Here is a 20,197-nt window from a genome sequence, read left to right as displayed (position 1 = left end):
GCTTGAGATGCAGTTTGTCTGATCTTGAATTGCTGAACTTATTAAAGTAGTCAGGTGCTTTCTTAAAACTTCCTTTTCATGTCTTTGGCTTCAATTCCCTATTGATAATGATGGAATTGTTTTTATCACTATTTTGACATTTAAATGTTTATAATTTATATGTAAATGCTCATTACATAAATGGACACATTAAATTACATTTATATCATACAAGAAGTTAATTCTTCAAGCTTTGAATTCCAAAAATAAGGTCTTTGTAAAATCAAATACTGACCTTCAATAATCACTATTTTGATTAGGTTTTAAGATATTTTAATACAAGTATTTCCAGAAAAAGCCTAGAATAAATTTTCCTTGATATGAATTTAATTGATGTTGCATTACCTTGTCATTTGAGTTTATTTAAAAATAAAACATTCATTATATAATTTTAAAACACAAAAATATACATGGTAGTGAAAAACATTAACACACAGAGATTATCATTGTTGATATCTTAGTGTATCTCCTTAACTCATTCATCTATAGTTATTTTTAGCGTTGAGCCTATATTAAATGTTGTTTTCCAACTTGCTATGTAACTTAAAAATATATTCTGAACATTTTCCCATATTATTAAATTAATTATGATTTTAAGTGGTTATCAAGCAACAAATTTTTGCCATTAGTAACAGTACAATTTTATTCATTAAATTTATAATTTTCTGATAAAAGCAGGCTTTATCTGTAAAAGAATGAAAGATTGATTGAGTAGTTAGAGAATTTAGATTTGGATTTGGGTTTGCATTCTGCAGTGCTAATTGTCATTTCTAGTGTTACCTTTGAAAAACGGGGTAGCCTCATAATGCCTCAATCCTCATCTTTAACATAGGAATGCTAATTGTATTTGCTCTTTAGACAGAAAAGCTTAAAATCTGACTCTAGTCTTAGAGAACAGCAACAGAACATGGTAAAAACATACTATTAATAAACTAATTGATTAACTAATACACTGAGTCCTTACAAACTCTTTTCCAGTGTAAATCATTCAACTAACAACAACAACAAAAAATTTAACGCAATAGCATATTCTTCTGAATCTCTTGTTTTAATATTTTACATGGAGTTTTTTTTTTAACTATTTTTTTTTCCAGGAATTACAAATATAAACTGCTCTGGCCGCATCTGGGTAGAACCAGCCACAATTTTTAAGATGGGTATGAATATCTCTATATATTGCCAAGCAGCAATTAAGAACTGCCAACCAAGGAGACTTTATTTTTATAAAAATGGCATCAAAGAAAGATTTCAAATCACAAGAATTAATAAAACTACAGCTCGCCTTTGGTATAGCAACTTTCTTGAACCGCAAGCCTTTATGTACTGCACTGCAGACTGTCCTGAATATTTTCAAGAGACACTGATATGTGGAAAAGACATTTCTTCTGGATGTAAGTGTCGGGGTACATTCCAAATCCAAATGAAAGTCAGTCTAACAATTAACTGGTAATTACCTATCTTGCCTAAAAACAGAGGAAAATTTAATATAATTTGCTCCTTATATTAGTTTAATGTAGGAGTTACAGACTCTAATGTTTCCACAGACCAGGTTCATGAAATTTGTGAGTTAAGGAGGTGGGTGGGATCTGCGCAGAGAGGAAAGCACACAGATAGTCTACTAGGCACAGCCTCTGTCCAGCTCCAGGGCAGGAGGGTCCAGTATTCCTACATCTTTTGATTCTTCAAAAGAAAATGGGTGTGAATTTTCAATTGTGAACACTACAAATTTTTTGAATGTTGCTAATGCATTCAAAAAAACAACTTTTCAACACTAGCCTGACCAAACAGCACATGTGAGGGGCAGCACCCTCAGATTCTAAGTGCTGCTCTTTCATCTCTTTTTCACTCAACATTTTTCGTTTTCCAAATTAATATCATCAAACTTGAAGCAGATCTGACTGAGAAATTTTGAGGTAAAGATTTAGGAAGGGAAAAAACAGCTGGCAATATTAGCTTTGTGTCCTCACTATACTTCTTACCAGCTGTGTGACCTTGGGCAAGTTGCTTAACCAGTCTGAGTCTCAATTCCGTATCTGTAAAATGAGACTACTTATACTGGTAAGCACTGAATTTCAGTAATTTACTTGAAAGCATATTATACACTTGAAAATACACTACCAATGTGCCCAAATGCTTTAAAATGCATCCTTTTGATAAAACATGGGGGGAAATTCTGCTACAATTCCCTGCTCCTAATGTCACTGCCCCGACTATAAATCATTATTTGTTACTACAGTTACTAAGAGAAATTTAATCAAGTTAATGTAAAAAATATTTGCTAAATTCAATTTGTGTTCATAACATTCTGGAGATGTTTAAGTTATTATAGTAATATGTGCTGACTTGTATAATTATATATTTAATTCTTGGTTCCTCTATTATGAAGGAAAAACTAGTAAGTTCAGCACTGTTTTAACCCAGAGACTCCCTATGGCATCTGGACCTATTTTCAGTGAAGATAGAGGGCTTTGAGTCTTTGTCATGCTCCCCTTCTCCATACTTTTGAGAATCAAATCTGAGTTCTTCTTCTTCATCTCTGGTCCTTAGGTAAGGAGAGCAAGGCAACCCTAGAGGAGATATCCGAGAAGCAGGAGGATTCCTTATTCTAAAATAAGGCCATTGTCCTGCTTGAATCTGGGCACCTGATCTCCATCATTTTCAAAAGGGAAAGTGACAGAAGTGAACTGAGGAAGGATTTTAGTAGGTTTTGGAGTCAAAGAATAAACCTTGCGAACTTATGCCTTAAACTGATAATAACATGCGAAACTTGCCCTAAGTTGTAGGAACTGAAACCCCAAGTAGACATCTTATCTGATGGATGAGGCCTTTTTAGCTTGTCCACATCCTCAGGAAACTCTTCAGGCTTAAACAACTCTTCATGCTTAAATTCTTTACTATCTATCCTTTGGGGGTTGGGCTGGGGTGTTGAGAGAGTATTTCTTTGGAGGGCAAATGAGCAACTTTCACAGTTTTCAATTTAAGCCAGAGGAAGAAAGGAGGCAAAAGAAGTATGGTCTCCTTCCCTGTGTTGCAGATTACCGACAGATCACTGCCAACTGCTCTCTCAGAGTGGACTGAGGCCCTCTGCCCCCAAACACAAGCACCAGGCGATGTCTAGGGTCAGGGAATGGCCTTTGCTCCCCTTCTAGGACAACGTATTCGAAGCACTTATATTCTCTGCTGATGGCTGCTTAGAAAGAACATTACTCTTTCCACTTACTTGCTTTGTGACTTGTAACTTCTTACATAGACCTTGGGTTATGAGTGTGAAATTATAACTGCCATGTAAGAATTTACTCAACCCCCTGGATTCAAGAACCCCTGTGTTCTCAGACTCTGCATTCTTAGCAAACAAAACTTCCTATTTAAGTAGGTCAAGTAAAGGTTTTTGAGGGTTTTTGTGGTATTCTAGAAATCACATTGCTTTCACTGGATCACTGATTACAGGATATTCATCCTGTGAGCTTTACTGTGTCAAATGATTATCATCAATATTTTGAACCAAATGATGTGTATTTTTTTAGACTGGAGACAAATCATAAAAGAGAGAAGATAAATGAGTCTTTGCTGTCCCTAAAAAGATATCAAAACATATTTAAAAGGCTCTGTACTTTCATATGTAATTTCTACAGTATAAATTATTATTATCACAATTCTCATTTTTAGCCATAATTTTTAACAATTCTTAGGTTCTTCTCTGTGATTAAATGCACACATATTATAAAAAGTTTGTTCTATCACAGTCACACCAATCATGGGATAAAACACTACAAGAAGTCTTTATTTATTTAAAAACACCAAATTAGAATAAACTACTCATGGAACAGTCGTATTTCCAATTAATCATTTATTTAGAAGTTTAAATACCTTTGACTTAAATTTTAACCATCTTTGATGATGATGTCATGATGAAAGCAGATTTGTTATCCAATTAAGGCCATGAATATTTGTCTTTAACATTGCTACTGAGTATCTTTAGTGATACAATAGGCTAGTCTGCACTCTCCTTGGGTAAGGAATGATAGAGTGATCTTTTCCAGAAGCATTGTCCCTCTCTTTATTTTAAATTCTTCTCATTACCAAGACAATCAAGTCATGAAATAATCTTTACGGGGTGGTTAGTATGCACCAAAAAATGTGTTAAATAATAGAAATTCAGAGAAGAGGCTTCTGCCTTCAAGAAGTTCTCAGTAGAAAATAATCCTTGTCTGAACTCTGAATTAACAAGAAACTCGCCTGTGAACAGTGAGGGCCCCAAAAGTAGGGGAGGGATGCGAGCGGCAGGAGAGAGCAGGGTAATCTCTGGTACCTGGCTGTACAGGAGGTTTTTATCCGTGGACGCTGACTAACCTGGCAATGAGATCTAACAACAGTCCGGTCTTACTCTCATAACCATACTCACATTCTCATCTTTAATAGCTCATCTTTTAATAGCTTCACATTAACAAATACTGCATTTATTTGCATGTGTATATAATCTATTTGATCTTTTGCAAAGTTGATTAACTGCCTGACATAACCCTGAGCATTCGTGTCAGAGAAAATGCTGTGGAATAACATAGCCCAAAAGATGGACAGTTGCCTTTCATGATGACCAAATTAATGACACTGTCTGAAACCAGAAGAAAAAATAACTTCAGCACAAATCACTGTAAGCAATGAGGGACCCCAACTCAATCAATACCCACAATGATTTACATTTATGTTTCCATACTTAGCTCCTTTAAGACTCAAAACATTTTTAATTTCTTTCATCTTACTTGGAGTCCAGTTTCTCCCCATTGTTAAGTTAATGCTACAACTCACCAAAATGTCTTAAAACACTTTAGTGTGTTTAAAAATATGTTTAATTGTAAAATCAAATTGCATTCATGTAGAAAGTTTCTAAACATTTGGACCAATGAAACAGAAACAGCCATCATCTCTATAATCCTATAATCTCACCGCTAATAGAAACTCTCTTTAGTAATTTTGAAAGTGTCTTTCAAGTTTCAGTTTCTCTCTTCCTGTCTGTCTTTCTTTCTCTCTCACTCTCTCTCTCCTCCTCCCAGACCTTTCTCTCTCTAACTTCCTCTCAAATGAGACCACTACACTATGTTATTTTGCAACCTGTATTTTTCACTTTATCATATGGTTTGTACTTCCTTACATAATCAATTTAACATATTTCTAGATGTTTAAAGATACAAAATTGTCTTCTCCACAACTTTGTTTTTGGATGTATTTGGGGAGTGTATTTTGAGGTATTAAGGGTGTTTGCAATTCTTCCATTATTATGAACAACACTTTGAGGCAAACCCTTTTAGCCAAATAACTACAAAATTTTGTTAAGGATGCATTTCTAGATGTAAAATTCCTGAGTTGCAAGATATAATTCCTTCTTTTAAAGACTGTGGTATGTAAAGTGCTCTCTCTAAAGACTGCAGCAATTTGCCTTCCCACCAGCAGTGTGTTATAAGATTTCTCTGAGTCCATTCCAGCACTGTGGATGAGCGTTCTTCAAAATCCTTGACAATTTGACGGGTCTAAATGACATCTATTATTGTTTTAATTTGCAATGAGGATAAACTTAATCATATATATTTTTTCCGACTTTATAAATAGTGTTCTTGGTAGATGATTTGTAGGTAAAGTGCAGGAATATATTTGTATTTAAGATAAATCTTCGGCTATAACTTCAGGTGCACAAATGTCTGCATTTTTATTCTTTTTGAGTCCCCATCCTCTCATTTTTCTTGTCACTTTCTGAGTAGTCAAGTTTCTTAGGCAGTATCACAAATGTCAGGACAGGCTGAGAGAGCCACACCTGAAAAGTGAGTATCTGGTAAATACTCAGTATTTCTACACTTCTTTTTTGATCTTGATTCTTGGTGCTTTATTATTGAATGATGTATCTGAAAAATCCAGACGCAGTTCCTGTAGTCGTTGGGGTTTCATGGTCTTCAGAGGCTTCACGGCTCCAACAGTGTCATCAGAACTCTCTCATCTTCTCTCATCTCTTGGGTTGTGTTTTCCCCCGTACTGGCTTCATTCTTAAATTGACTGTTTCACTATGACAGCAAGATGGCCCTCAGCAACTCACAGCTCTCGTTACTCAGAGGCAGCAAGTTCAGGGGGGAGAAATCACCTCTTTAACGATGGCTCCAGAACAAGCCCCTTTGATAATTCTGATTGGTTCATCTTGAGTCATGTGTTCATTCCCAAGGGAAATACTCCAATTAGTCAGCCTAGGTCAAGGGCAGACTTCTGTGTGATAGACAGCCCTTGGGGCAGGGGTGGAGTGGAGATGAGGCTGGGAGTGAGGGAGATGTCAAAAGGGAAAGATGAAAGCCGACAAAAACTAATGATGTTCTCCATAAAACGACCAGTCAGAGACAGAGCTGATGGGGTGAGAGAAGGGAGCTAGAGAAACTTGAAATACAATTCTGTGAATGCCAAAATTTTAAAAATATTTTTTGTGGTAAAAGACACAAAACATAAATGTAACATCTTAATCATTCTTCAGTGTAGAGTTCTGTGACATTAAGTATACATTCACTTCACTGTGCAATCATCACCATCATCTATTTCCAGGACTTTTCTCATCTTGCAGAACTGAAACTCTGAGCAGCTCTCCATTTCCCACCTCCCCTCAGCCCCTGGCAACCACCATTCTACTTTCAGTCTCTATGGGTTTGACTGTTCTAGATACTTCCTGTAAGTAGAACTCTACAGTCTTTGTCCTTTCGTGACTGGCTTATTTTATTTAGTATAACGTCACCAAGGTTCATCCACATTGTAGCACGTGTCAGAATTCCCTTTCTTTCTAAGACTAAATCATACTCCATTGTACAAACACCAGACTTTTATTTCCCTAGTGGAATAGATGCCAGAGGAAGAGATATTTGTCAGAGTAGCAGCAACACACTGTAGAGAACCTTTCACAGGAGCCAAAAGGCAGAGAGGTTTCAAGGTGGGAGTGCCCAAAAGAGCAAATGCTGCAGAGGTCAAGAGTTACAATGACTGCAAAGAGATCATGGGACTTATTGATCAGAAAGCCATTGATGACCTTAGCAACAGTGCTTTTGGTGGAACTGTGGGTCTAAGTCTTGATTGTTTGGGGTTTAAGAGTAAATGGGAGATGAGGAAAAAGACCAGTACAGTAGATTTCTTTTTTTTTAAGAAGGCTCTTAAGAAAATGAGAAAAATACATTGGCAGCTAAGGGGACAGAATTTGGGAAGGATCTTTTTTTTTTTTTTTTTGGATGGAAGGAACTTGATCACCTTAATATCCCCCAAAGATGGAGAAGATAGTAAAGTATACAAAGGAAAGTAGCAATATTTGACAGCAAAGAGGGCTGCAGGATGAGGTGGCAGGGATGGAATGGGGAGGTGCTGAGTGCCGACCGGCCTGGTTTTCCAAATAAAATGGAAAGTTTAATCAACTAACTACTTTATAAAGAACTTTATGTTTCTGTGGTGGCTCCTAAATGATTCATTTTGTTGCAGATCCACCAGATGTCCCCGACAATGTAACCTGTGTCATTTACGAATATTCAGGCAACATGACTTGCACCTGGAATACTGGGAAGCCCACCTACCTAGACACAAAGTACGTGGTGTATGTGAAGAGGTAGGTTCCCTCCTCAACAGTCCCACCTGAGCAACTCCACTCCAGTCCAGCCAGTGCTGTGCCTCCAGCAGAGAACCAAGAAACCAGCCTCAAACATTGAACGTGTCCTTATGATCCCCAACTCCCTAATTGTGACCAAGGAAGCTACCAAAACCCTCTTCAGATCACTGATATCTTCACTCTGTGGGGCAATGTGTTCCATAATCTTTCTACGCTTTTTAGTCACTGGAGGTAACTGGGGGCAGGGGCCTAATGGGAAACAGCACAGCACAGTTTTTAAATGATCTTTGCTTATCTCTCAGCTCTATCTTCCTTCAAGGGTTTAGGCAACTTAATCTCTCCAAATTGCCATTTCTTTACCTTCAAAGTAGTTTAAAAATAGAACCTAATGCACAGGCTAATTCTAATTATTTAAGTGGAGTTTGGCTTTTGAAATGTGTATCCATGGGCCAGGTCCATGGTTAGCACTAGACTAATGGAAGCTATTAATTATTAATAACGATCCTCAAATCTTAAATTTGGTGTCTGTATGGCCTGACCTTCTTTCCTGGTTTGCCTGAGACTAAGGGGATTGCCGGGACACAGAGCTTTCAGTTTTAAAACCGAAAATAATAATTGAATGAAAGTAATAATTTTCTAATTTGAGTTGAGGAGGGCTTTGTGGAAATGCCCTTTTGTTATGTTCTAACAATAACTAGACTTCAGGAGCCAGACAATCATGCAGCCAAAATCTCTTCAGTTTTATGTTTTGAGACAAATGATCATAAAAGTTATATTACTTCATACAAAATTAAATCGGGAAAAGTATATGTTTGGTTTCTACATTTCAGAAACTGCAAAATAGGGAAAGGTTGATGTGAAAAAATCTCTTTCCTTCCTCAATGTATACAGTTCAAATTTTCCTCTCTTACATCTTCACTATATCCATGTATGTCAGTCTGTTCTGGACCCCTCTGCCAGGGTTAAAGATGGAAAGAATACCATTCATTTGGGGGGAAAAATTGTGAGCACACTGGGCTAGGTTGGTCACCCTATCCTATTTTGTTTCATTTATTTTTTTTAAAGAATGCCTCCAGTTTTATACAGTTGACCCTTGAAAAATGCAGGGGCTAGGGGGTGCCGACCCCTGCATGTAACTTTTGATTTCCCCACTTAACTACTAATAGCCTACTGCTGACCAGAAACCTTACTGGTAACATAAACAGTTGATTAATACATATTTTGTACGCTATCTGTATTATATACATTGTATTCTTACAGTAAAGTAAGCTAGAGAAAAGAATATGTTATTAAGAGAGTCATAGGAAAGAGAAAATACATTAATACTGTACTGTATTTATTGCTACCGTAAGTTTATGTTGTCTGTTTACAAGATGAATCATGTTAGTACCTACATCAATACCATCTTACATGATACAAAACACTGCAGTACTACTAACACTAGACATCAAAAATTAAAAGGTCATGTGAGAAAGCAATTCATGTTCATTTACAGGTACAGCAATTCATGCCTTGATAGGGAAGCAGCAGCAGTGTGATTGTTTTACAGTGGCCTTGTGTAACTGATATGATCGCATCACGGTAGCCTAGCATACATTAATGAATAAATCATTATAAAAATTTTATGGCATAGAGTATCACGGTCATATTCATAAAACAATATTGCACACTTTGTTACATTTAAAATAAAACACCTGTGATGATAGGCTGATACACAGTTTCTCCAATTACGAGAAAGAGGCATACCGTATGGTGACGTAATTATTTGAAAGCAAAGTTATAAAACAGTAAGAAAACTAACACATTAATTTTATATTAAATATCACTCACCTATGCCTATGTAAGGATAGACTAGTATCTACATATATTTTATGCACTTATGACATTTTTTTCTTAATTCTTTTGATATTTCTAGGTATGCAGTTATTCTGAGTTTTTTCCAAATTGTCTCAAATATCCCCCCAAATTTCCAATAACCTTATTGAAAAAAAATCAATAAGTGGATTTGTGCAGTTCAAATAGTGTTGTTCAAGGGTCAAGTGTATTTGAAGTACACTTTTTTCCTAGTGATGAGAAAAGTTTCACAAACTACTTATTTTTTTTTAAAAGCATTTATTGGACTCCTACTGTTTGCTAAGCACTGGGCCAAAAGCTTAAATGAGCTACCTCATTTAATCCCGTATACAGCCTTGTGTGGCACATGGGATTATTTTTCCAATTTTTGTAGATAAGATGACTGTGACAACCCGTTGGCTAGGTTAGGTGATGTGTCCAGGGTCACGCAGCTAGAAAGGGAGACGTGAAATTTGAACCTGAGGTGGCTTGACTACCTTCTTCCTAATTTGGACTTTTCTGCTGAACTGCTGTGGGGACCCAGATCACAGGGTGTATTTGAGAGATGCCATCCAGGTGTCTTGACTTCGGAAGGGAATAATCTTCCAGTCCTGCTCTCTTTCTCTTCACCTGTTAGATACTCAGAATAATTTTGATTAAGTGAAACATGAAAAGTAACACCTATCCATTTTAGAAATTCTGGGTAAAAACTACACAGATATTATAAATATACTGCTAAGCCTGGAGTTACTGGCTGCACGCCATAGGCAAGAAGCTCTTAGTTTTCGCTCTAAGCAGATGTATGCTCAGGTATCAGAGGGATGATGGAAGCACTGAGGTCAGGGATGGGTTATGTTGACAAATAATACACAGTAGGCTAAGCACTGCACCCCATACTTCACGTGCATTACATCTTCAGTTCTCAACCTGTGCAGTAACTATTATCATTGTCCCCATTTTACAGAGCGTGTTACTTCCCCAAAGTCCCTTGGCTATGATGTAAGGGAGTCAGGATTCTCACATGTGTTTGAGGCTTAAACTCTCCTCCTTGCATCTGGGGTAAGGTAGTCCCCTTGAGATGGAAAGAGGCCATGAGGACAAGAAAACGAGAGTCTCACTGCAAAGGCAACTTTAGGAATGTGTGAATGAGGGCAGCATGGGGGCAAACCCCACAGTTCAAACTCACAGAAAAGCCAAATAGTGCCAGGCTGACAGAGAATGCCTAGTGCCTTGCTATCTCCCAGAACTTTTACTATCTCGTGGACTCACTGATCTTGGTTGGTTGGTTAATTCTTTTTCTTTTAATATAACAGCTTGAGTATAATTTACATACCATACAATTCATCTTATTTAAAGTGTACAATTCAATGATTTTATTATATTCACAGAGTTGTGCAACCATCACTGCAGTATTAGAACATTTTCATCAAGCCAAAAAGAAACCCTGTCTCCATTAGCAGTCACCTCCCATTTCTCCTCAACTCTCCCAGCCCTAGGCATCCTCTGTGGACTTGCCTACTCTGGATGTTTTGTATAAAAGAAATCATTCAATTCATGGTCTTTTATGACTAGTTTCTTTCACTTAGCATAACGTTTTCAAGGTTCATCCATGGTGTAGCATGTATCAGTACTTCATTCCTTTTTATGGCTGAATAATGTTCCATTCATATGGCTATATTACATTTAATTTATCCATTCATTAGTTGATGGACATTTGGGTTATTTCCACTTTTTTGGCTACTATAAATAATTCTCTACTAACATTCATATACAAGACTTAGTATAGATATATGTTTTCATTTGTCTTGAGAATTTACTTAGGAATAGATATGCTGGGTCATATGGCAACTCAGTTTAAACCTTTGAGGAACTGCCATACTTTTTTTTTTTGATGTATAGCTGATTTACAACACTGTATTAGTTTCAGGTGTACAACACAGTGATTCAATATTTTTATAGGTCATACTCCATTTAAAGTTATTACAGGATAATGGCTCTATTTCCCTGTAGTGTACAATATATTTTTGTTTCTCATTTATTTTATACAAAGTGTCTCTTAGTCCCATACCCCTATCTTGTGCCCCATTGCCTCTCCCCGCTAGCAATCACTAGTTAGTTTTCTACATCTATGACTTTGTTTCTGTTTTGTTATATATATATGTTTGTTTTATTTTTTTAGATTTCACATATAAGTGATAATAGAGTATTTGTCTTTGACTTATTTCACTAAGCACAATACTCTTTAGGTCCATTCATGTTGTTGCAAATGCATAATTTCATCTTTTTATGGCTGAGTAGTATTCCATCTTCCTTATCCATTCATCTGTTGACATACACTTAGGTTGCTTCCATATCTTGACTATTGTAAATAATGCTGCTAGGAACACTGGGGTGCATGTATCTTTTCAAATTAGTATTTTCATTTTCTTCAGATGTATACCCAGCACTGGAATTGCTAGATCATATGGTAGTTCTGTTTTTAGTTTTTTTGAGGAATCTCCATACTGTTATCCATAGTGGCTGCACCAACTTATAGTCCCACCCACAGTGTACTAGGGTTTCCCTTTCTCCACAACCTCGCCAACATTTGCTATTTGTAGACTTTTTGATGATAGGCATTCTGACAGGTGTGAGATGGTATCTCATTGTTGCTTTGATTTGCATTTCCCTGGTGATTAGTGATGTTGAGCATTTTTTCATGTGCCTGTTGGATACCTGTACATCTTCTCTGGAGAAATGTCTGTTAGTCTTGTGCCCATTTTTAAGCTGCCATGCTGTTTTTTAAAGCAGCTACACCATGACATTCCCACCAGGAGTGTATGAGGGCACCAACTTCTCCACATTCTTGCCAATATTTGTTATTATTTTGTTGGTTATTGCCATGCTAATGGGTATGGGTCAATTCTCTTAAATCCTGATAATGTGCCTTCTTAGGTTTCTGACAATGAAATTGTGCTGTAAATTTGGAACAGGCATACCATAATTTAAGAAAATATATTTGTTAGATAAACCCTTGTCAACCACCCTCTAAATTCCTACTTAGTATCATAAAAATGTTCTCCTGCTATTTAAAAAATTATTATATATTTCTTTTAAAATATATTAATGCATTAAAATTCCATATGTCTAAATTATTTACATGTGGTTTTTGAGGGACACGTCTACTTTATCAAGTGAGGAATACTTGCAGTAGCTATGAGGACTGAGGTTGTTTTCAGTACTCAAAAAGCCACTTTGAAAGTCTTAAGAATAGATTTATTAAAGAGAAGCTTTCAGAGATATCCATTGGAAAGAGCAGGGGGTTTAGCGTTTTATGTTTGATTTCCAGTTCTGAGACTTAACAGCAAGGTATCTTTTATGGTACAAATATATGAAAACCCAAGCACAGTGACTTAAACAGACAAGGCTTTATTTATATCAGGCCCATAGTGGTAGGCAGTGTAGAGTTAGCATGTTAATTCAATGATACCCTCAAGGACGTAACCTCTTTCCACCTTTCTCCTCTGCAGTCTTTAGTGTATTGGCCTTAATTCTCAGATGCTGCACATCCAGGCCTCTCATCCAGTTTTCAGGCAGGAAAGTGGTGAAGGGAAAAGGACATTCTCCCATGGACTTCCACTTGCATCTCATTGGCCAGAACTGAGTTACATGTCTACTCTATCTGGATGGGAACCTGGGAGAAGGGCATTGTGGATGGAGTTCAGTACTGCCATCTAACAGTATCTGCCACAGTTGCTAGCCAGGTGATCTTGGAAAATTTATTTAGCTTTGCTAAGCCTCAGCTTCCTGTGCAATGAGGATAAGTAATACCAGATCGAGTGTTATAAAACATTTAAGAAAGCAAATTTTAGGAAATGGCCCACAAATAGGAAATACTGAGAAACTGATAAAAAAGGTAATGTTAGAGTATTAGAGTATTACGGTGAAACTCAAGACTGATTCCCTAGGCCTGTTTGACTTGTTCTAAAATCAAAACATGATTGATTTGGGAAAGATTAATGTAAAGCCATTAAAAATTACCATTTGCAGGATATTATAAACAATAATTTTATTTACATCATTTTCAAGTAGTAATAATTTTGGACTAATGACTAGTTAGAAGGAATGTTAAATGTGCTCTAGTAAGATTAATTTTCTAGCTGTTGTACATATGTCAATAGCAAAGTCACTCATTTATTCAAACTAGAAATGTATATTCAATGTGGGCAAGAATTTTTGTTTGTTTTGTTCAGCCATATATTGCTTGACCCTGGAATGGGGCCTGGCACATAATAAGTGCTCAATAAACATTAATTGAGTGAGTATTCTGATAACTAGAAATAGACATTGCCTGCACCCTCCTTTCACAGTCTAGTCAAATAATAATAACATAAGGTCCTATATATTTTAAAAGATTTTTATTGTTTTTCCTAAAACCAAGACTAAATTATAGCTAAACTCAAGCAAACCTAACCCAAATTCTTAACTGAGTCCAGATTAATGCAATTTTATCATGTTTTAAAGAGGACATAAAAGATGTGTAGGGTTAGCATAAAAACAAATGTTCTCCTCTAGCAAATTCAAAGAATGAGCTTCTGTAAACACAGACAAACTGGAAAAGAAAATAAGTATCTGTTCGTCCTACAATTAATTAAACACACATGCATGAGTTGAAAAAATTAGAGAAGAGACACCCATTTTTCTAACTAACAGTGAAAAAGGCCTTCCTCCCCAGGAAAAAGGCAACATAATGAAGTCTGTGGTGGAGGCAGTGTCAGATTTAAAGAGGCTCTTCTAGATCCTGGGCTGTTAAGATATTTTCCACTTAGGCAGATAGGTAGAGATTAGCATTTGCGAAGTTTCACTTCCAACTCATGTAGCTCTGTTTGCCAGTAAAATCACATACACAGAAAGGCATTTCACCTCAGCCCACCCACTTGTTTCAATCTTGGCAGAGAAGTGGCATCTCCTCTATGTAGCGTAAGGGCCATCAGGGCCTCTATCTGGTGTCGGGTGGAAGTTGTAGCGGAATTGCGTCTTTATTTCTTTATTTTCCAGAGCTTTATTTCTCCCCAGTACCTCTGTGGTCACCCCACCAGCAGAGCTGCATGGCCATTCACATACCCTTCTCAACTCCTTTGTATTTTGCTATGTACCAATAATGGGCGGCAATAGAAAAAAAAAAATGAACCTCTGCTAATAAATATCTACTTACTGCTATCCCATTACCCAAAACACTTCCCTGTAAATATGCTGTTTCTTTATTTTGGAAACTCCTGCAATGTCTGGCATGGTGCCTTCTGCTCAACAAATACTGGCTGCAAGAAAATAAGTGCATGACGGCCCTTCATTCTATTCCACTCAAGTCGACTTAGCAAATATTTATTTAGTATTTCATGTCTTCTCAGAACTATGTTAAACTCTAGAGACTTTTTTTTTAATAGACATCATCTCTGTACATGACCAGCCCATAACTTCTTAGACTGAAACCAGTGACAGAATTTTCAGGTACTATAGGATCTTTTAATTTTAGTGAGATAACATTTTAGATTCTAAAATCTTTTGCCTCCTCTGCCAGTTCATAAGGCCTGCTTGTTTTTGCCACATCTTCTTCTCCATATGCATATTCCTAATAACCAGAGAGAGTCCTTAGATATAATTCCAAGTGTTTTTAAGGCTGTGATGTTATGTTTCAGTAATTCTTTTAGGACGCAATAGTCAGTTCGTGTTTTAAAATGCGTCTCCTCACACCAATTCTGCACCTGTGCTTGGAGAGCTAATTGCGACTGGGGGCAAACACAAACTTACTGACTGATATTACTTTATACTTGTGACCACTCACCTCAGCTGGGCCCAGATGGCCACCCAGTGGTCCTACTACATTTCACTGGCCAAGTCACTCCCTTACTCGCCAGGTAACGACTTCGTTACTTTTTCTCTCATCTCTGGTGCCCAACACCTTCTCCCTCTCCTCACTCTCTGCTGATGACGGGCTTCCTATTTCACTGAGAAAACAGGAGTAATGAGAAATACCACCACCTCCCTCACCTGCTGACCTGTTGACATCTGTACCCCCACACTTGGTCTTCCTTCTACTCCTGTGGATGAACCACCCGTACCCCGAGGCCAGCTCTCCACCTGTGTGCGAGATCTCACCCCGTCCGCCCTACTGGAGGACATTGCTTCAACAATTTTCTTCTCTTTCTTCTGCATCATCACCTCTTCTGTCCTTACTGGATCTCCCCATCAACTTTCAAAGTGCTGTAGAACTTGCCATCTTGAAAATACAACCTTCCTTTGGTCCCTCCCTTCCACTAAACTGTTTCTCTGTCCCTTTCACGGAAAACTCCTCAAAACAGTTGTCTGTACTTTCTGCCTCTACCTCCTCTCTTCTCATCCCCTCTTTAATCTAGTTTAGTCAAGTTTTTGCCCTCCACCTCCAGCTCTTACCAGTGTCACTAATGACTTCTCCACTGCCAGATCCAAATGGTTTATTCTCAGTCACTATCTTCCTTATCAGGAGGATTTACTACTGAGAGCATTTAACTTAACTTTTTACTTCCTTCTTTTGGCTTCCAGGACGCCAGTCCCTTCTGGTTCTCCTTCTACTTCCCTGAATGCTTTTTTTCAGTCTCTCTTGCCAATTCCTCTTTATTCCAGTAAAGTAATAGTGACCCAGATCTCTATCCTAGGATCTCTTACTATCTCTACCTATACTCATTATCTAAAAGTTCTCTCATCCAAGTTCATGGTGTAAAACTCCCTAATTTATATCTCCAGTCCAGATATCTCTCCTGAACCGTAGCCACCAAATATTTAACATCTTACCCAACATTTCCTCTTAGCTGTCTGAAAGGTATCTTCAAGCTAACATTTTCAAAACCGAATACCCAGTTTCCTCTCCCTAGACTTGCATTCCCTATCTCAGTCAGTGGCAACTCCATCCTTTGCATTATTCAGGTCAAAATCATTGGCGCCCTCCTGGATTCTTCTCTGTCACGTACCTCTCCCAGCCTCATTCAAATGATCAGCAAAACCCACTTGGTCTGCCTTTAAAAAGCTGACCTCTTCTCACTACTTGGCCCAAGCCACATTACCTCTCATCTGGGGTAGTAAACTGGTGCTCTAGCCTCCAACTTTCCCCTCCTACAATCTATTATTCACAAGTAGCCAGAGTAATTTTTCTCACATGGACATCAGAACATGTCACTCTTCTGCTCAAAATTTCCCATTTCACTCAGATGTCAAAGCCAGAGTCCTTCAATGATTCTAAGTGATCTTACAATGCCTTCTAAATTTCCCCCTCCTCCAGAACTCTCTTATCTCAACCCTTTCCATCTTTATCACTCTACCAAGCCTCACTGACCTCCTGACTGTTCTTGAACAGGACAGGCAAGGTCCTGCCTCATGGCCTTTGCACATTACCTAGAATGCCCTTCTTCCAGAAAGCCACAAGACTTGATTCTTCACTGCTCTAGTGTTACCTTCTCAGATTCTCAGGTCTTCCCCTTAAAAAAAAAAAAAAATTCCCCCAAACTTGCTCCTAGCACTTCCTATCCACCTTTCTTTTTCTTTCTGAATATTTATCACTACAAGACATATCTATTTTTATTTGTTTCCACCAGAATGTATGTTCCACAAAAGTTGGGACTTCACTTGTTTTGTTCACTGTTGTAGCCTCAGTGTCTGAAGTAGTGCTTAGAACATAGTAGATGTTAAATAAATATTTGTTGAATGAATGATTAAATAAACAAAACACACCATTCATCATTATCACCATAAATCAGCAGTGTTTATGAAAATCTGTTAACCACAACTAGGGCTAGGTGCACTGAAAATGTCAGAAAAATATAAATCATGCCGACTCCCTTCAAGTAATCTGTTATGTATTAACTAGCACACAAAAAATAAAAGTAAGAAGATTTAAAACTTTGTAATGTATGCAAAAACAGTCCTAAAGTACAGTTAGTCATTATGATTGGATTCTTCATCTAAAATAGTGCTCTGTGGCTGAGGTGCTAATATGAGGGTAGACTTTAAAAGAAAAATTAAATTACCTAGCAATTATGGTTAATGTCAGTTTGAGAATACATTTCCATTTTGACTTGTGGTCTCAATACGTGTGATAAGAGAATTAGCCACAAACCATTTAAGAACACGTATGTGGTTTTCTCTAACTGGAACATACTCAAAGATGCCCTACTTACTACCCATAGTTGCCATTCTCTTATTTTCACATTTGAGTTCTTCTTCAGCATTAAGTGAGCAAAGCTTATTACAGAGCCCTTGCATGGAACCCCTATGCAATGCCCCTTCCCATTTAGTTCAAGCCCCTTCCTGAGTGGACTTTCCCAAATAGGCCCAGTAGACACAGTGCCTGCCATACCTTCAGGAGTCGATGAAAATGTTTAGTTTCATTTAAAATCATAGGAGAAAATAAACCATTAGGTCAAAGAAAATGTCTTAATATGTAATGTTAACATTTTTGCTTTTATATCAACAGTTGTAAAACAATCTATATGAATGTATATGCGTATATTAAACACACTTACACACATAGAAACTTTTTTATCTTAATGGAAGAAGGGGTCTATGGAGGCAAAAGTGCCTAGGGCCCATGAAAGTCATACTGTGGCCCTGGATGGTCTTCACTATGTTTTTAAAAATTCCAAAATATCTTTTTCCATCCTAAAAATTCTAACAATGAAACTGATTTTGATTTATTTTAAGTAAAAGTTTACATTCTGAAAGCAAGCTAAAAAGGTAGTATAAACATTTTAAGGAATAATTAATTCAGACCAGACAAAACTAGTGATCATAATCTTTTCATTTTTAAAGTTTAGAGACAGAAGAAGAACAACAATATCTCACTTCAAGTTATATTAACATCTCCACTGATTCACTGCAAGGTGGCAAGAAGTATTTGGTTTGGGTCCAAGCTGCAAATGTACTGGGCGTGGAGAAGTCGAAACCACTGCAAATTCACCTGGATGATATAGGTAAAGAATAAGAAATTCTACAGTGCTTTACAAATAAACAACTAATGTGCTGACCTAGTCAAATGAAGTTTAGATCTGAAAGGAGTTCCCCTGAAGTTCTGGAAGACCATCATAAAGAAAATGAGAATTACCCATAATCTACTGCCTGAGACAACTCAAAGATAAGTCAAGGCTACCACTGTGTTATCTATCCTTCCAATCTTATTTCTACATGGGGGTATGTGTTTTCACAAATATTTTTTTGAGAACTTCTTATTATGTTCAAGCATTGTTCTAAGGGCCAGGGAGAATAAGACAAGGAACTCGCTGTCCTAAATATCTTGCAATCTACCAAGGAAGATGGAAAGAGACAAGGGTTATAATAAAGTGTGATGAATGCTGTGTAGTGAGAAGAACAGCATACTAAAGCATTGTGCTGTATACACTGTTTTGGAACGTATGTTTTATTTTTTTATTTTGTTTGAAAAGTTTTATCCAAAAAGTAGAAAACTGTGGAGAATCATGTAGACATCCACATATGGACACCAGTCAGATTCAACAAAAGTTAACACTTTTTGCTTCGGGTATTTTAGAAATTGTCTTTTGAAAAAATTACAATATATAATAAACATTTCTATTAATTTAACCTACAGTATTATTTTTGATTAATATCTTTAATCATTCCCTTATTATTGTTTTCAAATTTTCACCATCATAAACCATACTGCCAAGGACAAGCTTTTCACTAAATTTTTGCAGAGTAGTTGGTTTTTTTCCTTTAGATAAACTGTAAAAAGCAATTGCCCTTGAGCCTTTTACAACTACATGCCAGCCCTAAAGTCAGAGTTCAGCCAGAGAGCACCACGTGTGACTCACCTTCTATCTGGAGATTCTAGTGCCAATTATTCCTGTGTTTATTATCAAAGATGATTTCAGTAAGCTAACATTTATGGTGCACTTTCTTCAGTGCTCACTGCTTTTACACACATTATCTTATTTAACCCTCACAACAACTGTCTTTTGTGGAAGATATTATAATTTACACATGAAGAAGCGAAGGGTAGGTGGTATTAAGAAAGTTGAGACTGGAGAGCTAAAAAGCCTCTAGTGCCAGCATCCTCAACTCCTCCCTTAGTCTTTATTTACAGGTACAGTGCAATGTGTCCGACAGCTTTCCTGCTGGCTAATGAGCTAGGGGATGTGACACTTCTCTTGGGGTATAACATGGGTACCACTGGAGACTACTGGGGTCTTCTGGCACAGCTAGTATCTCAACTTCTCAACTGAACACAACTATCTCAACTAATAGGATTGGTCTAAAGATCTGTCCTTACACTCAGAATGTTACATTTGAAAACAAACACTCTTGACTATGGTGATGGACAGTAACTCCACTGTATTGTATATTCTCAAAGTTATAATTCTCTGGACCATGATCTACACTTTTTTGTAAATTTACATTTTGAGGTAGGATATGGCTGTTAACATGCGCTTTTCTTATAACAGGTTCCCCTCAGTGGGTAAGTGATGTTTAAAGGTTACCATGTCCAGTATCATTTTTAGGAGTTATTAGCAGTGTTACTGCTATTATTATCATTGTGATCTTATCACAACCTTAGTATCACTGCATCCATTTATGGAACACCTACAGAGTTCCAGGCAAGTAACATGCAAATCACATTTAATTCTGGACATAATCATACATTGTACTCCTGTGACCATTTTACAGATGAAGGAATAGATAAAATAATTTGCT

General features: G+C 37.1%; 2 protein-coding genes across 5 annotated transcripts in view; one reads left to right on the top strand and one right to left on the bottom strand.

The window, feature by feature from the left end:
• The window catches only part of C13H1orf141 (chromosome 13 C1orf141 homolog), a 152,133-nt gene that overhangs the window by 68,576 nt on the left and 63,360 nt on the right, over positions 1-20,197 (bottom strand). The gene's annotated exons all lie outside the window — the stretch shown is intronic.
• IL23R (interleukin 23 receptor) overlaps positions 1-20,197 on the top strand; it is a 56,655-nt gene that overhangs the window by 8,237 nt on the left and 28,221 nt on the right. For 3 of the 4 annotated variants that reach the window (XM_072974241.1, XM_072974239.1, XM_006205362.4), the window contains exons 3-5: positions 1,134-1,430; positions 7,528-7,651; positions 18,302-18,462. In XM_072974241.1, coding sequence (XP_072830342.1) covers positions 1,134-1,430; positions 7,528-7,651; positions 18,302-18,462 — 582 coding nt within the window. Of the gene's footprint in view, positions 1-1,133; positions 1,431-4,616; positions 4,691-7,527; positions 7,652-18,301; positions 18,463-20,197 lie in introns of those variants that run through there. The other variant, XM_072974242.1, reaches the window with a different exon arrangement.

Source organism: Vicugna pacos, chromosome 13 (genome assembly GCF_048564905.1).
Source record: "Vicugna pacos chromosome 13, VicPac4, whole genome shotgun sequence".
NCBI lineage: Eukaryota > Metazoa > Chordata > Mammalia > Artiodactyla > Camelidae > Vicugna > Vicugna pacos.
The sequence above is the reverse complement of the archived record's forward strand: the minus strand, read 5'-3'. Positions and strand labels throughout refer to the sequence as shown.